This window comes from Pan troglodytes, chromosome 8, assembly GCF_028858775.2.
Source record: "Pan troglodytes isolate AG18354 chromosome 8, NHGRI_mPanTro3-v2.0_pri, whole genome shotgun sequence".
Taxonomy (NCBI): Eukaryota; Metazoa; Chordata; class Mammalia; order Primates; family Hominidae; genus Pan; species Pan troglodytes.
The window spans coordinates 13,809,465-13,835,678 of record NC_072406.2 but is presented as its reverse complement, the minus strand read 5'-3'; the positions used below and the strand labels follow the sequence as shown (position 1 = coordinate 13,835,678).

Sequence of the window (26,214 nt, the reverse complement as noted above, 5' to 3'; positions counted from 1 at the left end):
GTCTGTCTTCATGCCCCGCTCTCGCACGCCACCCGCCTCGCTACTGCGAGGGCTCCAAGTGTTAATAATGTCTAGAAAGAAAACTGTTTTCTCCCCACGACTGACTTGAATCGAACAAGAGACAATAAAAAGACTGATACCTGACTTAAGGCAGCACTGACCTCTGTTTTAACTTTAATAACACCTTCCTCAGTCAGGGTGCTGGTCTCTATTACAGGGAATCCTTCAGACTGCAGATCTGTAAATATTTTCTGGGAATGCAAAGAAAAAATGAGAGATGTATTATTCATTTCCAGTTCCCTATGGAACAAACTGTACAGTTCTGCAAATGGAGGTTGCAAATGTGAACATCTGTGGTTGTTTCAAAGTCTTAAAAAACAGACATATCCTAAAAACAGTTATTTTCTTCATATTCTTCTATGATCAAGAAAACACAAATGACATCAAAAAGATGGCCGACTAGTAGCCCCTCACATCTGTCCCCCACAACAAAGGCAATCAGAATAACGAACTACATGTTAATAACTGAGGGGGAGCTCCAGAGGGCATCACAGGAGTAACCGGCACCCTGGGGAGCAGAAAAACGCAAGACGATGAAATACAGCCCAAAGAAAACACCAGGGGCTGGGCGCGGTGGCTCATGCCTGTAATCCCAGCCTTTGGGAGGCCGAGGCGGGTGGATCATGAGGTCAGGAGGTCAAGGTCATCCTGGCTAACATGGTGAAACCCCGTCTCTACTAAAAATATAAAAAATTAGCCGGGCGTGGTGGCGGGCGCCTGTAGTCCCAGCTACTCGGGAGGCTGAGGCAGGAGAATGGCGTGAACCTGGGAGGTGGAGCTTGCATTGAGCAGAGATCACGCCACTGCACTCCAGCCTGGGGGACAGAGCGAGACTCTGTCTTAAAACAAACAAACAAACAAACAAACCAAAAAACCACACTGGGCCGCCAGCAACCCACCCCACAGCTGGGATGCAACGCGACCCAGGAGGAGGTTCTCCCCACGGTGAGGGGGTAACAAGAGGATGGCAGCAGCCCCGCCACCACTCTGGACACCCACAGCCCTCACCACTGGAGCCCCCTGGCATCCTCACAGCTGTGCTCCCACACAGAAGGAGCTGACACTGGGCCCTGTCTGTTGGGCCCATGGGGCGGCTATGCTCCGTCATCTTGGGACTGGAACTGCGGCTGGAGTATGTCTTGCTCAGGGGAAAGTGGTCACAGCTCCCCTTCATCCCTGAGGCTAAACTGCCTCCAAACTACCCAAACCTGGTGGCCCAACATCCCCAAGCCAGCTGCGAGCAGCTGCTACCCCTTCCCAGCAGGGCTTGGTGGAGGTGGAGCCCCTCTACTAGCCCTTGCTCTAGCACCCAACGGTACCCTGCCTCCTGGTAAATAGCACCGTGGCCTCTCAGGGCATGTTGTCTCCCTGCTGCCTGAGCTGAAGCAGTGCCCTGCTTCCTGGGAAATGCCCAGAATGGTCACATATCCCAGCGTCTATGCTGAAGAGGTACCTTGTATCCCAGGGCAACGGTGCCTGGGCCGCCCAGAAGAGTCACAACCCTCAGGCCCAGGCTGACCAGCCACACACCATGGGGAGGAGCTGACATTGTACTCCACACCCCAGGGAAACAGGGCAGGGGCTGAGCCGAGGCACCTGCCCCACCACGCAAACAGCTCCAGCACCTGCTCCCTGGAGCTGGACTAACCCTACATTCTGAGCTGCAGAGTCACCACTCTTTCCATGAAATGGAGTCACTGCTGTCCTCCTCCCTGTCCTCTAGGGCCCAAATGACAGCTGGACTAGTCCATTCTGGGGTCCTTGCTGCCACCTCACCTAGCATCAGAGAGTCTGGGATACTGCTGGGCCCCACCATCCCAGGGTCCAGAGTTCCCCTCGAGCTGACACTAAGCCCTCCCTACTGGCTCAGGTTTCTGAAGTACAGCTCTACCCTGCTTCCCAGGCTCAAACCTCCAGAGTGCATCTTCCCTGGAGTCAGGGCCAGGACTGTGCCCTGACCCCACGGGTGGAGTCACAGCTACAGCCTTGCCCTGTGGGCTTAAGCTGCTAGGGGTGCTTCAGGATCAGAGATCCACCACAGAGAGCAAACCTGCACCCCAAGGCCAGGCCATGATAGGCACACAAGACCCTAAGGCTAGGACCCCAGTCCCACAGCTACCCTGAGTACCTGTAGCTGAAACCCAGCACTGTGGCAGCTGCTTGCAGACCATGTCAGACCTGACACCAAGAAAGATCCCCTCAGATAAGTCCCCCATTGCGGGAAAAACAAGAATAGCAGGACCCCAAAAGCCCCTGACACCAAGGACATTAAAAACATACACCACCGCTGGCACAAACTTCCAGAGCTGAGGCCACTGAGCCACCCAGTTATTGCCAACATTTCATGGAGGTGAGGAAGCTGCACAGAAACAATGTCACTGCTCCTATCCAGAAAGTCACGGTTCCCTTCCCAAATGGCACAGTAAAACCCAAGTGAGGTAAAAGTCTCTCCATGAAAGCCACTCTAGAAGAAAGTATAAAAGAGGCTCCTGTTCTATCAGATGCAGAGACATCAATGCAGGCACACAAGAAACATGAAAAAGCAGGGAAATAAGAAATCATGAAAGGAATATTAACTCTCTAGGAACAGACTCTAATGAAAAGGAAATCAATGAATTGCCAGAAAGAGAATTCAAAATAATAATTTTTTTGAAGGAAACTCAATGAGAAACAAAATACAAATAGATAATTCAACAAAATCAGGAAAACAATTTCATGATATGAACAATAACTTAAACTGAGACAGAAATTGTAAAAAAGAGTCAAACAGAAATCCTGTAGCTGAAGAATTCAATGGATGAGATAATACAATAGACAGTTTTAACAACACACTGGATGAAGCAGAAAAAAATCTCTGTCATTTGAAACTACCTAGTCAGAGAGAAAAAAAGCAAGAAGAATGAAAAAGAATGAAGGAAGCCTATAAGATTTACGGGACAACATTAAGTTAATACATGCTGGCATTATGGGAGTTCAAGAAGGAGAAGAGAAGGGAAAAGGCTTAGTAACCTATTTAATGAGATAGCTGAAAACTTTCCAAGACTGGGGAGAGGTATAGACATCTAAAACCAGGAAGTTCAAGGATTCCCAAATAGAGTCAGCCCAGAAAGGTCTTCCCCAAGGCACATTATAGCCAAACTGCCAAAAGTCAAATAGAAAGGAAATTCTAAAAACAGCTGGAGAAAAGCTTGAAGTCACATATAAGAAAATCCCCATTAGACTAACAGCAGATTTCTTTGCAGAAACCTTGCACGCCAGGAGAGAATGGGATGATATATATTCAAAGTGTTGAAGAAAAAAAAGAAGACTGCCAGCCAACTATATTACATCCAGCAAAGCTATCCTTCAGAAATAAGGGAGAAATAAATTCTTTCCGAGAAAAGCAAAAACAGAGAATTCGTCACTACTAGACCAGCCTTACAAGATATACTTAAGAAAGTCCTACATCTGGAAGCGAAGACAATAATCACTATCATGAAAACATGAAAAAGTATCCAAGAAATTCACTTAACCTATAAAGACATTAAGACACACATAGACTGAAAACGAAGAGATGCAAAAAGATATTCTACACAGATGGAAACTAAAAGCAAGTAGGAATAGCTATACTTCTATCAGATAAAGCAGATTTTAAGTCAAAAACAATAAAAAGAGACAAGAAGGTCATTATATAATAATAAAAGGGGTCAATAATATTTGGGGACATCAACATCAGACTTGCAACATTAGACAGATCCTAGGCAAAAAAGAATCAACAAATACTGGATTTAAAGTGCACTGTAGGCCAGGCGTAGTGGCTCACGCCTATAATCCCAACACTCTGGGAGGCCAAGGTGGGTGGATCACTTGAGGTCATAAATTCAAGACCAGCCTGGCCGACATGGTAAAACCGTCTCTACTAAAAATACAAAAAATTAGCTCGGTGTGGTGGCACACGCCTGTAATCCCAGCTTCTCAGGAGGCTGAGGCAGGAGAATCACTTGAACCTCAGAGGTGGAGGCTGCAGTGAGCCGAGACCGTGCCACTGCACTCCAGCCTCAGCGACAGAGCGAGACTCCATCTCAAAAAAAAAAATCAAAAAAAAAAAAAAAGTGCACTGTAGACCAAACATCTACAGAACATGTCATCCAACCGCTGCATAATACACATTCCTCTCCTCAGTCCATGAAACATTCTCCAGGATAGACCATGTTAGGCCACAAAACAAATCTCATCAATTTTTAAAAATTGCCAAGTATCTTTTCAGACCACAGTGGAATAAAACTAGAAATCAATACCAAGAGAAACTTTCAAAACTGTTAAAAAAAGAAAAAAAAAAAAAAAGCACCCATGGGAATTATAAACATGTCCCAGAATGACCAATGGATCAATGAGGAAATTAAGGAAGAAATTAAGAAGGTGATGCTGACATTGCTGGGCCAGGACCACAATTTGAAAGCCACTCCACCAGTGCATGCTTCTAAAAGCATTTATCGTGAAGGATGCCTATTAAAAAGCCTGTAGGATTCAATTAGTTTGAAAAATTCTGTGCAACAATACTGCCTGCCTCTTGGAGAAAGCTAGCAGGCACGTCTCACTCATAGATCCAGATCCAGAAAGCCCAAATTCCAAGATCCTCCTTCTCCTTCACTCAATCATTAGTCTCCAAACTCATTTAATCACAGAACCTGTTTTATGAAGTAACACCTGTGAGCACCCTTCTCCAACAGTTCTGTCCTAAGTAATCACATTTTCCAAAAGTCCAATCCATTAAATACAGATGCTTCTACACACTCAAGAACAAAGAATCCAGAAACTTATGTTTTCGTTTTAGTTTGCCAATAACTAAGTTTTTATTATGTCTTTTCACTAAACCACTGAGGATATTATCTCAACTATAAAATACAATTGTGGACTAGTATTGCTAAAATTCCTTCATCTAAACTTTGGTTGTCTGAGATGAGAATTCAGAATTGGTAAGTAAGAAATATTCAAAATATTAACATGATTTACCTGATCATCTTCAGAAAGTTCAGCTATTCTCTTCACATCACATTTGTTGGCTACAACTATGAGAGGCTAGGCAAGGAAGAAAAATAATGAAATCATTATTCTCGTACTGCAGGATATGAAGCAAAACATGAGTGACCACACGCACCTTGTTGATGAAGAGAGGTCTGATGTTCTGGAAGAGTTCTAGCTGCTCCCTCAGCCCATGCCCACACTGCTCAGACAAATCCATCACATACAGGACCGCAGCACGGAGGTGGGCCAGGGCAGTGATGGCCTGCATCTCGATGGTGTTCCTATCCTCCAGAGGGTGGTCCAGGATCCCAGGAGTGTCTACAACCTAACACAGCCAGACCTTGTCACTGAAAGCACACTCACCCACAAGCTTCTTGTCCAGCACATCCCAGAAGTCACTCACACACACCCAACCAGACCTAATAATCTTACAGGAGAATTGTAGTAAAAAAAAAAAAAAAAGTAGGGCTGGGTGCGGTGGCTCACACCTGTAATCCCAGCACTCTGGGAGGCCGAGGCGGGTGGATCACGAGGTCAGGAGATCGAGACCATCCTGGCTCACACGGCAAAACCCCATTTCTACTAAAAGTACAAAAAATTAGCTGGGCGTGGTGGCGGGCACCTGTAGTCCCAGCTACTCGGGAGGCTGAGGTAGGAGAATGGCTTGAACCAGGGAGGCGGAGCTTGCAGTGAGCCAAGATAGCGCCACTGCACTCCAGCCTGGGTGACAGAGACTCCATCTCAAAAAAAAAAAAAAAAAAAAGTAGGTCTCTCAAACTGAATACCACAAAATAAAGCAGTGACAGAAAAGTACATACTATTTAAACATCAAAAAAGGGAGGAGGAACCCTGTAGAGCTCAAAGAAATGCTAGCCATGATGTTGAGAGAAATGACCCCTCTTTTTACCAGCGACATCATAAAACACAAAAACTGGGATAACTGAGAACCCTCCCATGTCTTAGGAATTACTTTCTTCACAATTTATAAAATTAGACTGTGGAAACATTGCTTCTTGCTTTGTATTTATTTATTTATTTTGAGACAGAGTTTCGCTCCTGTCGCCCAGGCTGGAGTGCAATGGCACAATCTCGGCTCACTGCAACCCCTGCCTTCCGGGTTCAAGCGATTCTCCAGCCTCAGCCTTCCAAGTAGCTGGGATTACAGGCACCCACCACCACGTCCAGCTAATTTTTGTATTTTTAGTAGAGATGGGGTTTCGCCATGTTGGCCAGGCCAATCTCGAACTTCTGACCTCAGGTTAGCTGCCTGCCCTTGGCCTCCCAAAGTGTTGGGATTACAGGCGTGAACCACTGTGCCCAGCCTGCTTCACGCTTTTAAACTGTATATATGCCATTTCTGATAACAGAGTTAGAAATGACACAAAGATAATTTCATTTGATGTTAACAAAATGCAGAAATCCACACTGGCAGCTGGCTGCCTCCCCTGAATTATATCAGAGACATGCGACCTGTTCTTATGCATCCCCAGAGCTCAGACGAGTTTTCTTTATGATGATGGAGAAATTTCAAGTTCTTGATAAACCAAGATATTTGTTCTGTTTAAAGACAAGACTCTTGCCAGGTGCAGTGTGACTCACACCTGTAATCCTAGCACTTTGGGAGGCCAAGGCGGGCAGATCACCTGAAGTCAGGAGTTCAAGACCAGCCTGGCCAATGTGGTGAAACCCCCTCTCTACTAAAAAAACACAAAAATTGGCCGGTCGTGGTGGTGCGCACCTGTAATCCCTGCTACTTGAAAGGCTGAGGCAGGAGAATCACTTGAACCTGGGAGGTGAAAGTTGCAGTGGACTGAGATCATGCCACTGCACTCCAGCCTGGGCAACAAGAGTGAAACTCCAACTCAAAATAAATAAATAAATAAAAATAAAGACAAGACTCTCACCTGCCAACGTAGATACTTATAATCCATGTGCCCAACAAACAGAGACTTGGTTGTGAACGCATAGGGCTGGACATCCACATCTGCTCTCGTCACCTGGAACAAGTGAGAACTTTCAGAATCACCTCATTTCCTCTGTGTACACGTGGGATCTGTGTGTTTTAACAAGACTGATTTTGGGCAGGAAAAAACCATAGAAGAAACCTCACACGATAAAACTGCATCGAACAGGAGCCTGGTACCTCTCCCTTTGCACCACCAGGCCAAGGACTGGGGTACTAGGACAGCGTGAGGGCTGGCATTTGGAGGACAGCCACCACCTCCCCTCACCCTCCCACATCCTGCCCCACCGCCTGCAATGCCCGCAGAGCTCTTTATGATGACAGGCACGTTCTGTCTGCACTGTCCAAACCGGGCCACCAGTCACGCACTGCTAATGAACTTTCAGTATGTGGCTCATGTGACTGAGTTGAAATTTTCATTTTGCTGAATTAAACTGCAATTTAAAAAGCCACCTGGTCCAGTGGCCACCAAATCGGCCACAGAGCACTGGCTCAGAGCTCAGGGCAGGTTCAGAGCTGACAAGCATTTGAAAAATCAGCAAGGACCCTGCAGAGCTTTGCTGGTCACCATGTCACAGCAACCTGTAGACAAAATAAAACTCACAAATCTATTTCAAAGCAAAAGTGATCTTAAGGTAGGGTGGAGTGGTTCACGCCTGTAATCCCAGCACTTCAGGAGGCTGAGGCAGGAGGATGGCTTGAGATCAGCCTGGGGAACGCAGTGAGACTCCATCTCCACAAAAAATAAAAAAATTAAACAGGTGCGGTGGCGTGCACCTGTGGTCCCAGCTACTTGGGTGGCTGAGGTGGGAGGACTGTTTGGGCCCGGAAGGTTGAGGCTGCAGCGAGCCATGTCTGCACCACTGCACTTCAGCCTGGGCAACAGAGTGAGACCCTGTCTCAAAAAGTTTCAACAAAAAGAAAGAAAAAATTTTTTTAATTAAAAATAAAGTGATCTTGGCACTGAGTAAGCCATAAAATTTGACAATTTTCTTGGCACATGAGCTGTTGCTGGTTGTAAATTCACATTTTAAATGTTGCTTTGCCTCTTCCTGAGTCCCGAAAACTCAGCCAAATTTTCCTGAAGCACGAAATGACCGAGTCCCTTAAATGTTACGCTTATCCTAGTCAGTGAGCTCACCCAGAGAAAGAGCGACTTGGCACCGTCCCTCTACTAGACCACATACGATTTCATGTGAAAGCTGACACAGCAACCAAGGTAACAGATCACTCAGATGCAGATGCAGATGCAGATGCAGACGGGAAGACCCCAGCTGGGTGAGTGTCACCTGCCACCGAAGCCCCGCTGGCATAGCCGCTCCAGGACAGGCCAACAACACCCAAGAAAACCTCCCCAGTTGTCAACAAAAATGCACTTACGTGTCTCGAATTCCTTAGAAATTATAGGACACACACAAGAACAAAAAGTAATGGCTTCTGTAATGGTAATATAAATGTAGATACAGACAAAGTCAATCCTTACAAGAGGAGCTTGGCGTGCTCAGGCACCAGGAACTCCTGCAGACTAGGGCAGTGTTTACTCAAGGACCAACTCGGAGGCCGAAATTATTACCAAGGCCATCCTGAATCCCACGCAGTCAGAATACAGTAACACTGACCTACAAGGCCGTCCTGAATCCCACGCCCTCAGAATACAGTAACACTGACCTACAAGGCTGTCCTGAATCCCACACAGTCAGAATACAGTACACTGACCTACAAGGCCGTCCTGAATCCCACGCAGTCAGAATACAGTAACACCGACCTACAAGGCCGTCCTGAATCCCACGCCCTCAGAATACAGTAACACCGACCTACAAGGCCGTCCTGAATCCCACGCCCTCAGAATACAGTAACACCGACCTACAAGGCCGTCCTGACTCCCACGCCCTCAGAATACAGTAACACCGACCTACAAGGCCGTCCTGAATCCCACGCCCTCAGAATACAGTAACACCGACCTACAAGGCCGTCCTGAATCCCACGCCCTCAGAATACAGTAACACCGACCTACAAGGCCGTCCTGAATCCCACGCCGTCAGAATACAGTAACACCGACCCACAAGGCCGTCCTGAATCCCACGCCGTCAGAATACAGTAACACTGACCCACAAGGCCGTCCTGAATCCCACGCAGTCAGAACACAGTAACACTGACCAACAAGGCCGTCCTGAATCCCACGCAGTCAGAATACAGTAACACTGACCAACAAGGCCATCCTGAATCCCACGCCCTCAGAATACAGTAACACTGACGTAAAATAGTCAGATGATTTGCTTTACGATAAAAACCAGACCAACCTTGTTGATGAAGCTGGACTTCCCAACATTTGGGTACCCACACAAAAGCAGGGTCCTGGTATTCGGATCAATGGTTGGCAAACGGGATAAATGCTGACGCACTAGGAAAAGTTCAAATTGAAAAATTAAGAAACTCAAAGTTTAAGATTTGCTTTAAATTTTGTTTTCAACTTAGTTACAGTCCAGGCCTGTGGTGATATTAATCTTACTCCAACTTTTGTAATGCAAAAGTGATGGAGAAAATAGTTGCAGAAAGTAATAGTATACACATAGTATATTCAATTGTTATTTCCCAAGTTTGGCTCTAGTAAGAATCATATTCCTCAGCCCTTCTAAGCCCATGTTTTAATTCATTAGGTGAAAGGTGGGGCCAACAGCATGTCTGGCAGTGTCCAGACAATTCTCATTAGCAAGATGACATTAGGGAACCAGTGCACTTTGAAGCCTGCAGGCCATGCCGTTTGGGCTACGACATGGGTTACTGCCATTCTGCCACCTCGTCTGTAACAAACACGGCTCCAGGGTGGCACCCCGGCCATCATGAAGACCACACAGATCTGTAGCAAAGCACCTGCAAGGCATCCAAGTATCACAAATTTTGTTAAAAATTATTTCTAAGATGCAGGAGAGAAAACAAAACCGAATGAGTCAAAATAATTTGTCATGTAAGAATACACACAATAAGCAAGTAATTGTTTCAACAGAATCCTAGTACATTAATTCAGAAAGTCCTATTAAATACAAGTATTTTTAAAAATAAAAAAGTGAATAATAAACGATGAGCCACCTTAGTTTTTATACTTTTCAGTATTTTCTCGTGACTTTTTTGTGTATGCCTTACCTATTAAATATGAAATATATAAATTTTCTTATCAGTGCTACTGATTTGTAAGTATTTATTTTCAATAAAAACCAGCCTATTACTGTTTCTCATAGGTAAGGCTAGGAAGAATAATTGACCCTGTCATCTCCAAAATACAACAAAAACAGACATCTCAAGTCCTCAACAAGGACGCATCCTCTCAGCAGGATGCTAGCACGGTTCCCGCGGATGCGTGACAAGCACCTTGCTCCAAATACTCCAAACTCTGCTTCTGCCTCTTGATCACTGTGCACATCCGTCCCAGGGCCGCACGCTTCAGCTGTTTGCAGCGGTAGAGAGAGTCGCCATACTTCATCAGTCGCACATAATCTTTAGCAACACTGTAAAAAATAAAAAATATTAGTTTTTTTTCCACTTTCGATAACTTAAAAGACACTACAGAAAAAAGTACCTTACTTGTCCACTAAATTTTTGGCAATATTTATTTGCCCCAGAGCCAACTTGTAATGATCCTTGTCGTAGAGAATATTCATCAAATCAGCATAGAACGGATGAATATCCTGTAACAAACAAACAAACAAAAGCACACCATGGTCACTTGGGGCCAGCAGTTTTTCATCCCTACCACTTGAAGAACAATTTCTTTCCCTCTCCCTTCAAGCCTGCAGTGTCTCCTCCCCAGTTCCCTCTCCTGGCCAGGGGCCCTGTCTATTTAGTCCTCTGAGAAAACAGGCATCAGAAGGGATGCGGGTGCCAATGGTCACGGCTCCCACCCACCTCACTCTCAGTGCAGTGGTGGTGCTGTGGGACCCAGCAATGACCAGCCCCCGACCCTGCATGTACCCTTCCTGTTGCTCAGGAACTCAGCACTAGAAATTCTTCCCTCCACCTGACTATTCCCATCAGCGTAAAAATTTGCCGTTATTTCTCAATCTTTAGGAAAAAAAATTTAAAATTCCCATAGCCCCAAAATCCTTCCAATTCCCTCTCTTTGCTCCCAAGAGACACTGTGTCTCTCCTCTCCTCCCTCTCTTGAACCCACTCTCTCCAGAATTCTGTATCCACCACTCCATCTAAATAGCCTACAAGCTCACCAAGGACCTCCCAATGACCAATTCTCAGTTTTTATCTCACAGACCTCTTGAAGCGCTGCGGGCTGGCCATGCATCCTGCCTGCGGTATTTTCCTCACAGCTTCTAGGTGGAGAGTCTGACCCCTCTAAGTCCTGTGCTGGCTAGTGCTCACAGCTCTACCCCAAACATTCATGCTCCCCACAGCACCCTTTTTCCTACATTCCCTTCCAAGGTGATCTCAGATAGATTTAAATGTCGTCTGCATTTTACTAATGCATTTTAAATCACCAGGCCAGCATCTCCTGAGATATCTCACCAGTGCATATAAACTCGACCCTTTGACTACCACCTCCAATCCCATGTCCCAGTGTTCACCTCCCTACCCCGCCCCACCTCCTGGGTCTCCTGCACCTGCTGCTTCTTTGACTACAGGCCTGACACCCTCTCCCCGCACAGATACTCCCTACTCCCTTCCATGGCTTCACTGCATTCATCTGACACGCTATTTACTGTCTTTTCTCCACCAGAATGAGAGCAGGAACCTTTACCACTTCTGGATTCCTAGTGCTCAGAACAGTACCAGACAGACAATAAGCATTCAGTGAATGACAACTTAATATCTAACCATCCACTCTGAAGCTGTTCTCACATAACTAGTCCTGGCTTTAATAGGAATAATAGAATGTTAATACATTTGAACTCTCCTACCTCTGATGGTTATAACACTGAGGATGAAAAAGACAAAACTTCTTAAAAAGAACCACAAAAATCTGAAACTAAGTAGATCAAAGTATGTTGTTGGCTAAAATCAAATATTTCCTAATATCAAATCAGTTAAGAATAATCTCATTCTTGGCCAGGCACTGTGGCTTATGCCTGTAATCCCAGCACTTTGGGAGGCCGAGGCAGGCGGATTACCTGAGGTCAAGAGTTTGAGACCAGCCTGGCCAACATGGAGAAACCTCGTCTCTACTAAAAAAACACAAAAATTAGCCGGGTGTAGTGGCACATGCCTGTAATCCCAGCTACTCGGGAGGGTGAGGTGGGAGAATCGCTTGAACCTGGGAGGAAGAGGTTACAGTGAGCTGAGTCACGCCATTTTACTCCAGCCTGGGCAACAGAGCAAGACTCTGTCTCAAAACAAACAAACAAAAATCTCATTCTTAAATCACATTCTTCACCCCCAGGTACTCTCTAGTACCTGACCTTTCCCAAGAAACCATTCACTCATTCAACAAACATCTACTGAGCAACTGTGTCAAATCCTAGCTAGACACAACCTAAGTGTCCGTCCTCTAGCAAGAATTCTTGTATTTTAAGCACTTCTGTATTTTAAAAATAAGCCATTATTGGACAGGTGCAGTGGCTCACACCTGTAATCCCAGCACTTTGGGAGGCCGAGGCAGGCGGATCACCTGAGGTCAGGAGTTCGAGACAAGCCTGGCCAACATGGTGAAACCCTGTCTCTACTAAAAATAAAAAAACTAGCCGGGCGTGGTGGCGGGCACCCGTAATCCCAGCTACTTGGGAGGCTGAGGCAGGAGAATCGCTTGAACCTGGGAGGTGGAGGTTGCAGTGAGCTGAGATTGCGATACTCTGGCTTAAAAAAAAAAAAGCCATTATAACTTGTTTAAATACGAAGTACTGTCACAGAAGCCAAACGTTTCTCTCTGCCTACACCTGCCTTCAGAGACTATTCTGGGGCAACAGCGGATTTAGGCTTTGAGACTATACTGCTGATCCCCACGCCCTTCACAACCTCAATTAACCTTGCAACCACATTACCCCACACGTGGTGTCATAAGGCTTTGTTAGTTTGCCAGGCAGTTTCTGCTCTTGCTTTTCTACAGCTAAAGAAACAGGCAGGCCGGGCGTGGTGGCTCACGCCTGTAATCCCAGCACTTTGGGAGGCTGAGGCAGGTAGATCATTTGAGGTCAGGAGTTCAAGACCAGCCTGGCCAACATGGTGAAACCCCGTCTCTACTGAAAATACAAAAATCAGCCAGGCGTGGTGGTATGCACCTGTAATCCCAGCTACGCGGGAGGCTGAAGCACAAGAATTGCTTGAATCCAGGAGGTCGAGACTTCAGCAGGCTGAGATCACGCCACTGCACTCCAGCCTGGGCAACAGAGTGAGACTCAGTCCTCCCCCAAAAAAAGAAAAAAAGAAACAGGCAAACTGCAATGTGCAGCAGAGAAAGGAGCTCGAGGTTTCTGGCTTCATTCAAAAGTCACAGCTCCCATGTGATCTCTTCTTGCCAAAGAAGAAAACAGTCAGTGCTGAACTGACTGTCATCAGCTGATGAAGCAACAAGATCACAAACAGTAGTGGATCTTACGCCACTGACCCAAGCTGAGACCAGAGTTAAAAAAAACCCTTGGAAAGAAGGTGGAGGAGATGAAGCCCAGACAACCAGTGAGCTGCTAGCTTCTGTGTTCATAACCCACAGCTATCATTAACATTTGGGTTGGCACCTGCAAGCCCAGGGTTTACACAGAAAGCCTGAGAAGACAGCTTGGGGCCTCCTTAGATGGGGTTTGGTTGGAGGAAAGAAAGAATACTAGGGAATCAAAAGACCCAAATTCTGTTCTCACTTTTATAAATTCAACAAATTAGTTCTTTGCCACTAACTTACTGAGTAACTTAAGTCAATTATTTTGTTTCCTTTTCTGTCAAATGAGTACACCAAACTGGTTAAACACTGGTTCTCTGAAAGCTCATATTTACATAACCACAGAAGTCCCCCAAGTCACTTACATCCAATTTAGGGAAATCTGTTAGAATTTGTGAAAGTCTATCATGGTAATTCTGTTGAGTAAATTTGACTTTTCTCATGTAAAAATGTCTAATGCGATGTATTTGGTAATGTTTATGAATAACGGTTGGAGTCTTTCGTTGAGTCTTCGACAACGTGAGGTCTATAAAGTCCTGCAATTAAAGAAAATAAAACATAATTACATCAAAAGGGTCTACTTTTGAGCCATTTATTTGAAAGCTTCCTTTTTTTTTTTTTTTGAGACAGAGTCTCGCTCTGTCGCCCAGGCTGGAGTGCAGTGGCGCAATCTCGGCTCACTGCAAGCTCCACCTCCCAGGTTCATGCCATTCTCCTGCCTCAGCCTCCGGAGTAGCTGGGACTACAGGCGCGTGCCACCACACCTGGCTAATTTTTTGCATTTTTAGTAGAGGTGGGGTTTCACTATGTTAGCCAGGATGGTCTTGATATCCTGACCTCGTGATCCACCTGCCTCGGCCTCCCAAAGTGCTGGGATTACAGGCGTGAGCCACCATGCCCGGCCCTGAAACCTTCTTAAAACACTAATATCTTACAGTACTACATATTTTAAATTGTAAAAATTTACTAAACGTTTTATGTACAACCTTGTTCATCTTGAAACACATGGCTAAGATAAATTTTACACCATACTTTCTTGATGCTATCTTAATTTCCAAACACCTAAGAACCTTTGAAACTTAAATAATCAGAGAACTCAAACCATAAATTAGAATAGTTGAGAAAAAGAAACAATCCTCCCATTTGTTTATGCATACCTTTGACTTTGAAAGTACAAAAAATAACAGGTAAAACTAAAATCCACTGTTTATAATTTCCAAAGAGATGGAAGGGAACTATTTGAGGAGATGAAGGATTTTTGCATGAGTTACCCAGTGCAAAGAGTCAGCACTTCTCTTTAATAAGGATCCGATCCCCAGGATTCCTAAATCCAATATATCTAGCCACACAATATTACTTGATCTTTTTTCTTGAACACTTTGATTAATTCAACAATTTGATTAACTCAATATTATTTCATACAAAGGTTGTTAGGGATACTTGGGTGCTGAAGATAATGAACAAGACACTGTCCCTTCCTTCACGGAATTCAGGGTCCAGTGACAGAAGTAAACAGGTGGGCACAACACAGTCTGCCAAGTATTGTACTATGAGAGGCACATGCAGTCTCCCCTCTGGGCCTACAAGTGAGAAAAGTAAACGGGTGGTCACAACAGTCTGCCAAGTACTATGAGGGGCACACACTGTCTCCCCTCTGGGCCTACAAGTGAGACAAGTAAACGGGTGGTCACAACAGTCTGCCAAGTACTATGAGGGGCACACACGGTCTCTCCTCTGGGCCCACACAAGATCTTCTCTAGGTTCTTCTGCACCTAATGGCGTTCACAAATCCTGAAGGGGGACCAAGTCAAAGGTTACCTACTTCATAAGGTTCCCCCTGACTCTCCAACTTACCACAGCTAACCACACTCTTCTCCTCTCCCAATCCATGTGTGTCCTCCATGATAACAATGTTTTATTTCTAGTATGGTCATACAAGATGTGACTTACCCCTCTTTTATTTTTTTTTTGAGATGGGGTCTTGCTCTGTTGCCCAGGCTGGAGTGCACTGGCGCGATCTCGGCTCACTGCAAGCTCTGCCTCCTGGGTTCACACCATTCTCCTGCCTCAGCCTCCCCAGCAGCTGGGACTACAGGCGCCCACCACCACACCCGGCTAATTTTTCTGTATTTTTAGTAGAGACGGGGTTTCACCGTGTTAGCCAGGATGGTCTCGATCTCCTGACCTCGTGATTTGCCCGCCTCATCAGCCTCCCAAAGTGCTGGGATTACAGGCGTGAGCCACCGCACCCAGCCTCGACTTACCTCTCTTGAAAATGACTTCCAAAGAGGCAGGTATTTTATCTAATGCATTTTTGTAACACAGTACCCGATGCACAGGACAGGCACTCACTCAACATCTTCTAGAATGAACTGAATACCACACTTTCCTGATGTGATTTTTTTTTTTTACTTCCAATCACCAAACAATTACCATCACCCATCTTTTAGATAAGTCATCTGTTCTCTAAAAATATAAATCTCACTCCACAGAACAGAAGACAGATGGTGTACAATATATTCTAAAGTTCTCCACATAAGTCAATAACATGAACAAAGTTCATATAATCCAAAGAGCAAATTCCTTCAACAAACCTGAGAGATGGTTGACCAAAAATACAAATAAGACATGACTCCTGCACTCGAAAATACTACAATCTGGCTGGGCGCAGTAGCTCATGCCTGTAATCCCAACACTTTGGGAGGCTGAGGCAAGTGGATCACTTGAGATTAGGAGTTCAAGACCAGTCTGGCCAACATGGTGAAACTCCACTTCTACTAAAAATACAAAAATTAGCCAGGCCTGGTGGCGCATGCCTGTAGTCCCAGCTACTCGGGAGGCTGAGGCAGGAAAATCACTTGAACCTGGGAGGCGGTGGCTGCAGTCAGCCAGGATCACACCACTGTGCTCCAACCTGGCCAACAGAGCGAGACTCTATCTCAAAAAGAAAGAAAGAAAATGCTACAATCGATCAAGAGATGTGCCAGAACAACTGTCAGGAAGAAATAAGAAATGGTGGAGAGAAGTGGGGAAACAACTTTTGCTATGAAGGTAAAATACGAGACTCCCACAAAGCTTTCCAAGGCAAGCTCATCCCGTCCTTGAGACTTGAAGAAAAGGAGGCACTGACGAGGGGAAAACAGTCACTCTGCAGGGACTTCAGTAACTCCCTCTCGTGCAGGAGTCCCTGGGAGGCTCGAGTTGCCCGTCAATGTCTGTGTAATTGCGACCCAAATCGAATGTTCACTACATAAAAACGTGACTTCTTAAAAGTCCTAATACTAGGGCCGGGCGCGGTGGCTCACGCCTGTAATCCCAGCACTTTGGGAGGCCGGGGCGGGAGGATCACCCGGGATCAGGAGTTCGAGGCCACCTTGGCCAACGTGGTGAAACCCCGTCTCTACTAAAAATACGAAAATTAGCTGGGTGTGGTGGTGCACGACTGTAATCCCTGTTACTCGGGAGGCTGAAGCAGGAGAATCGCTTGAACGCAGGAGGTGGAGGTTGCAGTGAGCCGAGACCGCGCTCCAGCCTGGGAAACAAGAGCGAAAAACTCTGTCTCAAAAAAAAAAAAAAAAAGTCCTAATACTCAACACTTGTTGACTCATTCTTGCCACACCAACCAACGCTGTAAAAATTTAGTCTGGGCCTACTATGGTCTGAAAAGGAACAGGTATTCCCAAATCTAACAGTGAAAGAGAATGACTTAAAAATTATGAAACGTTAAAGCACGAGAACAACGAACCCAGGATTCCTGAGAGGGGAGGGGGCTACGCCAAACCCAGAATCCGAAGGCTCATCACGGACCACGGAACGCTTCCTCCCTCACATGTCGGGGTCCCCCTCCACTCGCCCACATCGTCACCCAGGGCCCCTCCAGGGAACCCTACTCTGGGTGTACCCCGATCTCTGGGGGCCCTCAGTCTTTGGGTGGACCACGGTCTTAGGTGGACCCCGGTCTCTGGGGGATCCGATCTCTGGTGGACCCCGGATTCTGCTGGGGGAGGGGAAATGATCCCGAGTACGCGGCCAGACGGTCGGGCCCAGGAGCGCGGGATGGGCGAGCGGAAGGCGACCGCTCTCCCACGGCTACAGGCCCGGACCCTCCCCGGGGACCCAGCTAACGAGAAGGCGAAAGTCGCAGTGGCCCTCCCGGAGTCGCCTACCTTGGCGGACGGCACCACCGTAATTTTCTTGAAGTTGTAATGCGCCATGCCGGCAGCCGTATGCACGCGGGTACTTGGCACTCCCGGAACTTCCGCCGTCGGGCGCAGGTGAGACTTCCACTGTCGGGCGCTTGAGGTACGTCACTTCCGGGAGCTCAGCCAAACGTGTTCTGCGTGCTCTACGGCGCTTTCCGCGTCGCACAGCGCACCCGCCCGGCCTGGAGGTCCGCCATGGAGGGCGTGTGGGGACCCCAGGAGCGAGGGTACAGAGGAGAGGACGCCCGGGTTTTAGGGGGAGCGCGGAGACTAAGTTCCTGCTGAGTAAAGCGGCGGTTTCCGACAGACTGCCCTGCGGGTTTCTGTAGCGGGTTCAGGCCCCCAGCCACCCGCCCTGGGCCAGGGTTCGAGGGTCCGGGGTCGTGGGATTTGGGAGTTGCGGGGCTTAGGAGTCCAGAGGGTCTAGGGGATCCGGGAGTCTGGGGGTCCTGGGTCGCGGCGAGCCCCGCAGAGGAGGAGGAAGCCGCGCGTGCGGGGCGTGACCAGGCTCTGGGTGTGGAGCAGATGACGCCCCCACCCCGGCCTCGCGCGTGGGACTTGATCCCGGGCCGTGGTGAGGAGGCCCTCGCGGCTTCCCTGCAGCCCTGCTTTCTCGTGCTTGTTAAATCCCAAAACGGGTGGAGAAGGGAAAGCCTGATCTAAGGCAAAAGAGGTGCAGCTGGTTCCGCGCAGTGCGTTAGGAGAGCCAAGGGAACAGTTGCGAGAGACAGTCCTGTGGGGTCCAACTGAGAAGAAGGTTGATGAGGATGGAGCCTTTACTGCTTTAATGTTTGTGAATACAGTGGCCGCTCCCTTTGGGAACCCAGGGCCACATCCCTTAAATTAAACGTTAGGTAGGGCTGACTCAGTCAAGCAGTGTTCAGAGCTGTTGACTATATATTAACTCGTTTAATTTCTGCAACAGCCTCATGAAGTGCGTGGGGAAACAAAGGCACACGAGGCTCGAAAGCACCCCGTGGTTGTGCAGCTACCAAGCTAACAGGCAGCAGAGGTGGGCTTTGAACCCAGGCAGCCTGGCTCCAGCAAACCTGCTTCTAACCATTAGCTATACTGCTTCTCACGCATCTGGGATGTCCCCTACTCTCCAATCCTTTTCAACAAGTCCTATTATTCTTACGCGAAAATACCTCTCATAAATTCCCAGCATTCCAATATTGAAAATCATTCTGGGTCATGCTTTTCTCATCTATTAACTATGCTTCCATTTTTGTGTCACAAGGCGGATAAGCATACCTCCTACATCTTTGTGGCACTTCTAAAGGAAGCTTCTAGGGAAATTAGGATTTGCTGGCTATGATCATTTGCTAAACCACAGGACAGTTCTAGCCACCATTTCCGAGATTAGCAAAGCTATGCTCATACTTATTGCCCTTTCTTTTAGGTTCTTGTATGTTTCCTCAACCTCTCCCACTTTCTCTCACTCTGATATAGCCAGTTCCTCTTTTTCTTGTAATCCGGTATTTAGATAAGTCCAGTCAATACTTTGCTTCAGATGGGCAAACATCCTTTCTTTAATTCTTTTTTTTTTTTTTTTTTTTTTGAGACGGAATCTCACTCTGTCGCGCAGGCTGGAGCGCAGTGGCGCGATCTCAGCTCACTGCAACCTCCGCCTCCAGGGTTCAAGCCACTCTCCTGCCTCAGCCTCCCAAGTAGCTGGGATTACAGGCACCTGCCACCACTCCCGGCTAATATTTTGTATTTTTAGTAGAGACAGGGTTTTACCATATTAGCCAGGCTGGTCTCAAACCCTGACCTCAAGTGATCCACCCGCCTTGGCCTCCCAAAGTGCTGAGATTACAGGCATGAGCCACCTGCTTTTAACTTGTTCAGCTACAAAGGCATGTCTGTGAATGCACAACCATAATGACTCATCATGGGCCCAGAGCTATAACAATGATAAGGTACCAAGCATCTTACACCATGTGTGTGTTGATGAGAATCAACATCCTTGCCTGTTCTTGTGATTTTGTGGCGGAGTATAGCTTCTTGGGGGCAAGTATGTGTTCTGCACCACTAGGAGCAAGCTTCTTTATCATACACTTCTGGGCTTCTCTGGGGAAGCCAAACTCTAAAGGCCTTTTCTGAGGAGTGTCGCAAATGCTGCCTGCAGTACAAGGCACATTGCCAGTTCCTGACTGTGTTAACAGGTTCCAGCTACCAGGACGCCTCTGAGTGTGTACCTTGTGACAGAGAAAGGTACTTCTCAGCTGTAGTAAAGGATGCTCTCAAGGGTACTCTGCAAAGCTTCTGACTGCGAGGCACTTCTCAGTAAAAAGCTTTGTTTTTCAGACCTTTTTATTTTGTGGGCTTGGTCTTTTCTGTTTTACCTTCTCGTTGCTGTAATTCTGATGGATGAAAGGTACGTTTTGCAGAACTGAACTTCCTGCCTGAAAGGAGCCTTTACATGGGGATTAGCCATCAGTAGGCATCCGGTCTTAGAGGGTCCTATGAGTGCTCCATTGGGCCCGTCGGCCACTTCCTTGGATCCCCACAGGAGCTCATTCAGAACGAGTCACATGCTGCTTTGTACCTAGATGCTTCCTTGTGTACATCTTGTTTCCAAAAGAAGTAGCCAGCTCTTCGTGGACAGGAACTGTGTCTTACTTTTTTGCCATCCCTCACCTCAGGCAGCACTGCCAAGAGCATTCACAGTGACTGGAACTCCGTTGATTGAATGTTGGCTTGAGTAAGTTCCTGATGTCGTAGGGGCTGTAGCGGTTGGAATCTGGCTTCTGCAATACTCAAGTAGTCCTACTGAATTACAGTGCTGTCAGACCCCCTCTGCACAACCCTGAAGTGGGTCAGAACTCCACACTGTGCCATAAAGAGGAAAGCTGTCAACAGGGAGGTCTAAGGAAACACCTCCTTTGTGGAAGGCAGCAATGGCATGAGAGCCACCCTCCGGGCCAAAGGTGCAGCCTGACATTCTGTGCAGAATTACACAGTGAGTTAAGAGTGTGAGCTTCATTTCTGAGATACAGCTCCACCCGCTGTGATCCTGGGAAAATGTCTCAGCTTCACCAAGCCTCTGTTTCTTCACTCTTTGCTCACTTACTATCTACCAGGCACGTTAAAAATATGTGAATTATTTTAGCTTTTCACTAACCCTATTCTACAGGCATTAATAAGTGAGCAAAGAGATTGTGTATTATTAATTATGCATTATTATGTATTATCTGTTCTTATTAGCTGCTTAGTTACAATAATATTTGCTAAACTTTTGTTCTATTCATTAAATTATCGTTGAACCTTAACAACTGCAATGCAGGGAGCCTCCACCACATGCCAGGTCACTTGCTTGCTTCTCGGGACAGCATAGTGAGGTGGGTGTGATTGTCTCTGTTTCACAGACAAGAGTGCTGGCTTTGAGGTGGTTGAGTGCTTGCTCACCGTCACACAGCTGGAGAGACACAACGAGGTGGGTTCAGGGCGCGTGGAACTCCAAAGCCACTCTCCTTTTGCACTGCCAGCCGAGAGTGGCTTTGTTCTTGACCTCTTTAGAGTTATTACCTTGTTTGGTATTTGTTTGTTTGTTTGTTTTTTTATTTATGAGACAGGGTCTCACTCTGTCGCCCAGGCTGGAGTGCAATGGTGTGATCTTGGCTCACTGCAACCTCCACCTCCCAGGTTTAAGCAATTCTCAGATTTAAGTGCCTCAGCCTCCCGAGTAGCTGGGACTACAGGTGCACGCCACCACACCTGGCTACTTTTTGTATTTTTTAGTAGAGGGGAGATTTCGCCATGTTGTCCAGGCTGGTCATGAATTGTTTGGTATTTAAACGGAGGTACATGATGGATTGCACTTGGGGTCATAAGCTGTCAATAATCCCCCAGCACCTGCGTTTCACTAAAGCACTGTTTGCATATGCAGACAGGTTGTGTTTCTTCTGTGAGAATTCCGTTCCTGTGCGTGGATCATGACAGGCACCTGTGCTAATGAACTTCTGCCCTTGCTTACGTCAGAGCTGCTGATAAGGGGTGTTTCTATGGGTTGAGTACGAGTCATTCTATTGACACACTGTTAAAAACATTCTTTGCATTCTGCTGTTCCATAAAGGAACAATTTTAGGTTTAATGGAAATCTTGCGATCCCTTTTCCTGGAGAAGATTTGTGATAATAATCGTACACGTGTTTGGAATGCATGTACTTATGCTTGTATGATCAATTTCCAAATGATTCTAAATATCTGCAGGCAGAATTTCTTAAGATTAGCATTCTGTGCTGTACCCAAAAAGATACTCGAGATAAGCAAAGGCAGGTTTCATGTTGCAACAGACATCTGAATCCTTAGTGTTTCTGGAAGCTGGTTAAGCAGGTAGTTGTGATGTCTGACCCTCAGGTTAAAAACAGTGAAAAAAATTCACTTTGATGATGTGACGTCATTGTCACAAGTTTAATAATTGATTTTGAAGGTCTGCACAAGGAAACCATAATGCTTTAGCAATTTCCGTGTTCCAGAGGGAGGAGGCTTAAAATTTCAATTCCAGCCCTGCCACCAACTTCTAGACTAATAGTAAGCTAAGTGCCTTTCCTGCTATTATTTTTAATTAAAAACATATTATTTCCTCACAAAAGCATAGAAGTATAAAAATAATAGTATTGACTATCAGAATGTATGTGTCTGGACAGTCTAAATTATCCTGTAATAACAAATAGTCTCCAAATCTCAGCATCGGTTATTTCTCTCTGATGCTCCACGCCCACTGCTGTGGACCAAATTAAGTCTCCCCAAATTCATACGTGAAAGCCCTGTCTCCCAGTGTTAAGGTGTTTGGAGATGGAGCCTTGGGGAGGTAATTCGGTTCAGAAAAGGTCACGAGGCTGGAGCTCTCCTGATGGAATTAGCACACTTATGAGAAAAGACACCAGAGAGCTGCTCCCAGGCTTCCCCGACCCCATGCATGCACCAAGGAGAGACCATGTGAGCACAGAGAGAAGGCGGCTTTCCACAAGCCAGGAAGAGGCTGCACCAGAACCCAACTATGCTGGTGTCCTGATCTGGACCTTCCAGTCTCCAAAACTGTGAAAAGAAGATTTTCTGTTGTTTAAGCCACTCAGTCTGGTATTTTGTTATGGCAGCCCAAGCTGGTGAAGATACTCACCATAGGTCAGCAGGGGCCTCGGTTCAGGATGGTCATTGAGGGATCAGACTCCTGGAGTAAAGGTTGACAATAGCTATGCTGAGGAAAGGGGAATGAATTTGACAATTAAATGTTTCCGTCTCAGCTCCCATGGGCCTATTTCTGGACAGTGAGTTGAGAATAACAGCGTTATTTGTAAACAGTACTGACGCCTACTGCGTTGGCATGTAAAGCAGAAGCTCTTTAAATCTGTGTTCAATTGATAATTAATCCAAATATGGTACAATGAATAATGCCAAAATACTTATGTTTAGAAAATCTGAACCTATGACCGATACATAAAGAGAAAGGTAATAACCCCTCTTCTGTTCCTCTGTCCCAGGCTAATATTGACTAATGCAGGTCTTTCTTCATAAATGTTCATTCATTTAAAAACTCCCTTAAAGCATCAGTATACCTGGGGACTGACAAAGTAGGAATTCCAAACTCTTAAGAAAACATGAAAGAACTCTCGTGAATGATCCCTACCCAGCAAATAACTCCTATCCTGTTTCCTTTCTCCTTATAGTCTGTTTCAGCTGATCATCTTCATAGCTCGCTTTCCATTGGGATTAATGCAGACCACTTTTTTATTTTAAGCTATTCTCATTTTCAAAATTTCTGTGGCAGACTGCCATGCCAATACTCCATAAACAGAAGTTGAAACACATTCAAAATGGGAAAGTACTAGGAAGGCCATGTGATTGGTGGAGAAAATTGAATCATACAGAATTTTAATAACTTTAAATAGTAAATTTTAGAAGTATATATGTAAAAACTTCATGATTTCATATTTTGAGGCAATATGTCATTGCCTGCTATATGTGGCTTTATCTAGATAGTGTTTTCCATTTTGTCAACTCATCACAATTTGCTCTTTTTTCCCTTTTTACTTGACTGGCCCACTCTGCCATGAGAAAATGTGGTCTAGTCCAAATTATTTTTTTAAATATAAAAAGTTATAGGTTGAGGCTGGGCGCAGTGTCTCACGCCTGTAATCGCAGCACTTTGGGAGGCCAGGGTGGCAGATCACTGGAGGTCAGGAGTTCGAGACCAGCCTGGCCAACATGGCAAAACTCCATCTCTACTAAAAATACAAAACCTAGTTGGGCATGGTTACACACACCTGTAGGCTGAAGCAGGAAAATTGCTTGAGGCAGGAGGTTGCAGTGAGCCAAGATTGTGCCATTGCACTCCAGCCTGGGCAACATAGTAAGATTCCATCTCAAAAAAAAAGAAAGAAAGAAAAAAAAGCTATAGGTTGAAGAAGTAGCAGATCAAAAAAAAAGTAGCTAATCAAAGAATAGCTTTGATTAGCACATATATGCACATTAGCACATATATGCTAAAAGCATGTTTACCCTGCTGCCTGCTGCTAGATTCAGGCAATTTCAGACATTGTCTGTTCCACACATAATAACACATTTTAAAACAAGTGCCGTTTCTTTTACATGGTCAGCTAGGGATAAAGAACAGTCTCATATTGAAAACAGTACATGGCTGGGTGCGGTGGCTCATGCCTGTAATCCAGCACTTTGGGAGGCCGAGGCAGGTGGATCATGAGGTCAGGAGTTCAAGACCAGCCTGGCCAAGATATGAAACCCCATATCTACTAAAACTACAAAAATTAGCTGGGCATGGTGGCAGGTGCCTGTAATCCCAGCTACTCTGGAAGCTGAGCAGGAGAATCACTTGAACCTGGGTAGCAGAGGTTGCGGTGAGCCGAGATTGTACCACTGCACTCCAGTCTGGGCGACAGAGTGAGACTCCATCTCAAAAAACAAAACAAAAGTACAAAGTACCTAAAATATGTTTTAAACACCCTTTAAAGTTATCTAAATATTACTTAGTGATATAGTTTGGATATTTTTCCCACCCAAATCTCATATTGAATTGTAATCCCCAGTGCTGGAGGTGGGGCCTCGTGCGAGGTGTTTGGATCACAGAAAATTGGTACCAACGAGTGGAGCATTGCTATAAAGATACCTGAAAATGTAAAATTAACTTTGGAACTAGGTAATAGGCAGAGGTTGGAAGACTTTGGAGGGCTCAGAGGAAGACAGGATGATGAGGGAAAGCTTAGAACGTCTTAGAGACTGGTTCAGTGGTTATGACCGAAATACTGATAGTGATATGGACAGTGAAGTCCAGGCTGCTGAGGTCTCAGATAGAAATAAGGAAATTATTGGGAACTGGATCAAAAGTCACCCTTGTTATGCCTTAGCAAAGAGCTTGGCTGCATTCTAGTCGTGCCCTGGGGATCTGTGGAAGTTTGAACTAAAAAGTGATGCTTTAGGGCATCTGGCAGAAGAAATTACTAAGCAGCAAAGTGTTCAAGAGATAGCCTGGCTAATTCTAACAGCTTACCTCAGATGGGGGAGCAAATAAATGACCTAATGTTGGAACTTACATTTAAACAGGAAGCAGAGTATAAAACTTTGGAAAATCCGCAGCCTGGCCATGTGGCACAGAAAGAAAATACTTTTTAAGGAGAGGAACTTAAGCAGGCTGCAGAATGACCACTTGCTAGGGATATTTGCATAACTAAAAGCGAGCCAAGATAATGGGGAAAAAGGCTTGAAGGCATTTCAGAGCTCTTCCCAGGAGCCCCTCCCATCATAGGCCCAGAGGCCTAGGAGGGCAGAATGGTTTCACGGGTCAGGCCCAGGGTATCCATTGCCCTGCACAGCCTTGGACACTGCTTCCCATATTTCAGCTGCTTAGCTGCAGCCGTGGTTCGAAGGGGCCCAGTTACAGCTTGGACTGCCACTTTGGAGAACATAACCCTTGGCAGCTCCTGCATGGTGTTAAGCATGCAGGTGCACAGAATGCAAGGATGAAGAACTGGTGGCCTCCACCTAGATTTCAGAGGATGTATGAGAAATTCTGAGTGCACAGAGAAGCCTGCTGCAGGGAGAGAGCCCTCACAGAGAACCTCTGCCATGGCAGTGCCAAGGGGAAATGTGAGGTTGGAGCCCCCACACAGAGTTCCCAGTGGGGCACTGCCTAGTGGAGCTGTGAGAAGGGGACCATCATCCTCCAGAAACCAGAATGGTAGATCCACCAGCAGCTTGCACCCTACACCTGGAAAAGCCACAAGCATTCAACTCCAACTGGTGAGAGCAGCCCAGGGGGCTGAACCCTGCAAAGCCACAGGGGCAGAGCTGCCCAAGGCCTTGGGAGACCACCCTTGCAGCAGTGTGCCCTGGATGTGAGACATGGAGTCAAAGGAGGTTATTTTGGAGCCTTAAGAT

The 26,214-nt window shown here is 46.2% G+C and overlaps 1 protein-coding gene across 3 annotated transcripts in view; it reads right to left on the bottom strand.

The window, feature by feature from the left end:
- Positions 1-18,330, bottom strand: part of GTPBP4 (GTP binding protein 4) — a 30,803-nt gene extending 12,473 nt beyond the window's left edge. The window contains exons 1-9 of one of the 3 annotated variants that reach the window (XM_024346155.3): positions 17,783-18,330; positions 13,982-14,152; positions 10,607-10,710; positions 10,394-10,530; positions 9,328-9,428; positions 6,969-7,061; positions 5,198-5,389; positions 5,053-5,118; positions 162-251 (exon numbers count right to left, since the gene is read on the bottom strand). In XM_024346155.3, the coding sequence (XP_024201923.1) occupies positions 162-251; positions 5,053-5,118; positions 5,198-5,389; positions 6,969-7,061; positions 9,328-9,428; positions 10,394-10,530; positions 10,607-10,710; positions 13,982-14,152; positions 17,783-17,830 (1,002 nt within the window). In that variant the 5' untranslated portion in view covers positions 17,831-18,330. The other 2 variants (XM_063781287.1, XM_024346157.3) reach the window with 2 other exon arrangements.
- Positions 18,331-26,214: the final 7,884 nt, after the last annotated feature.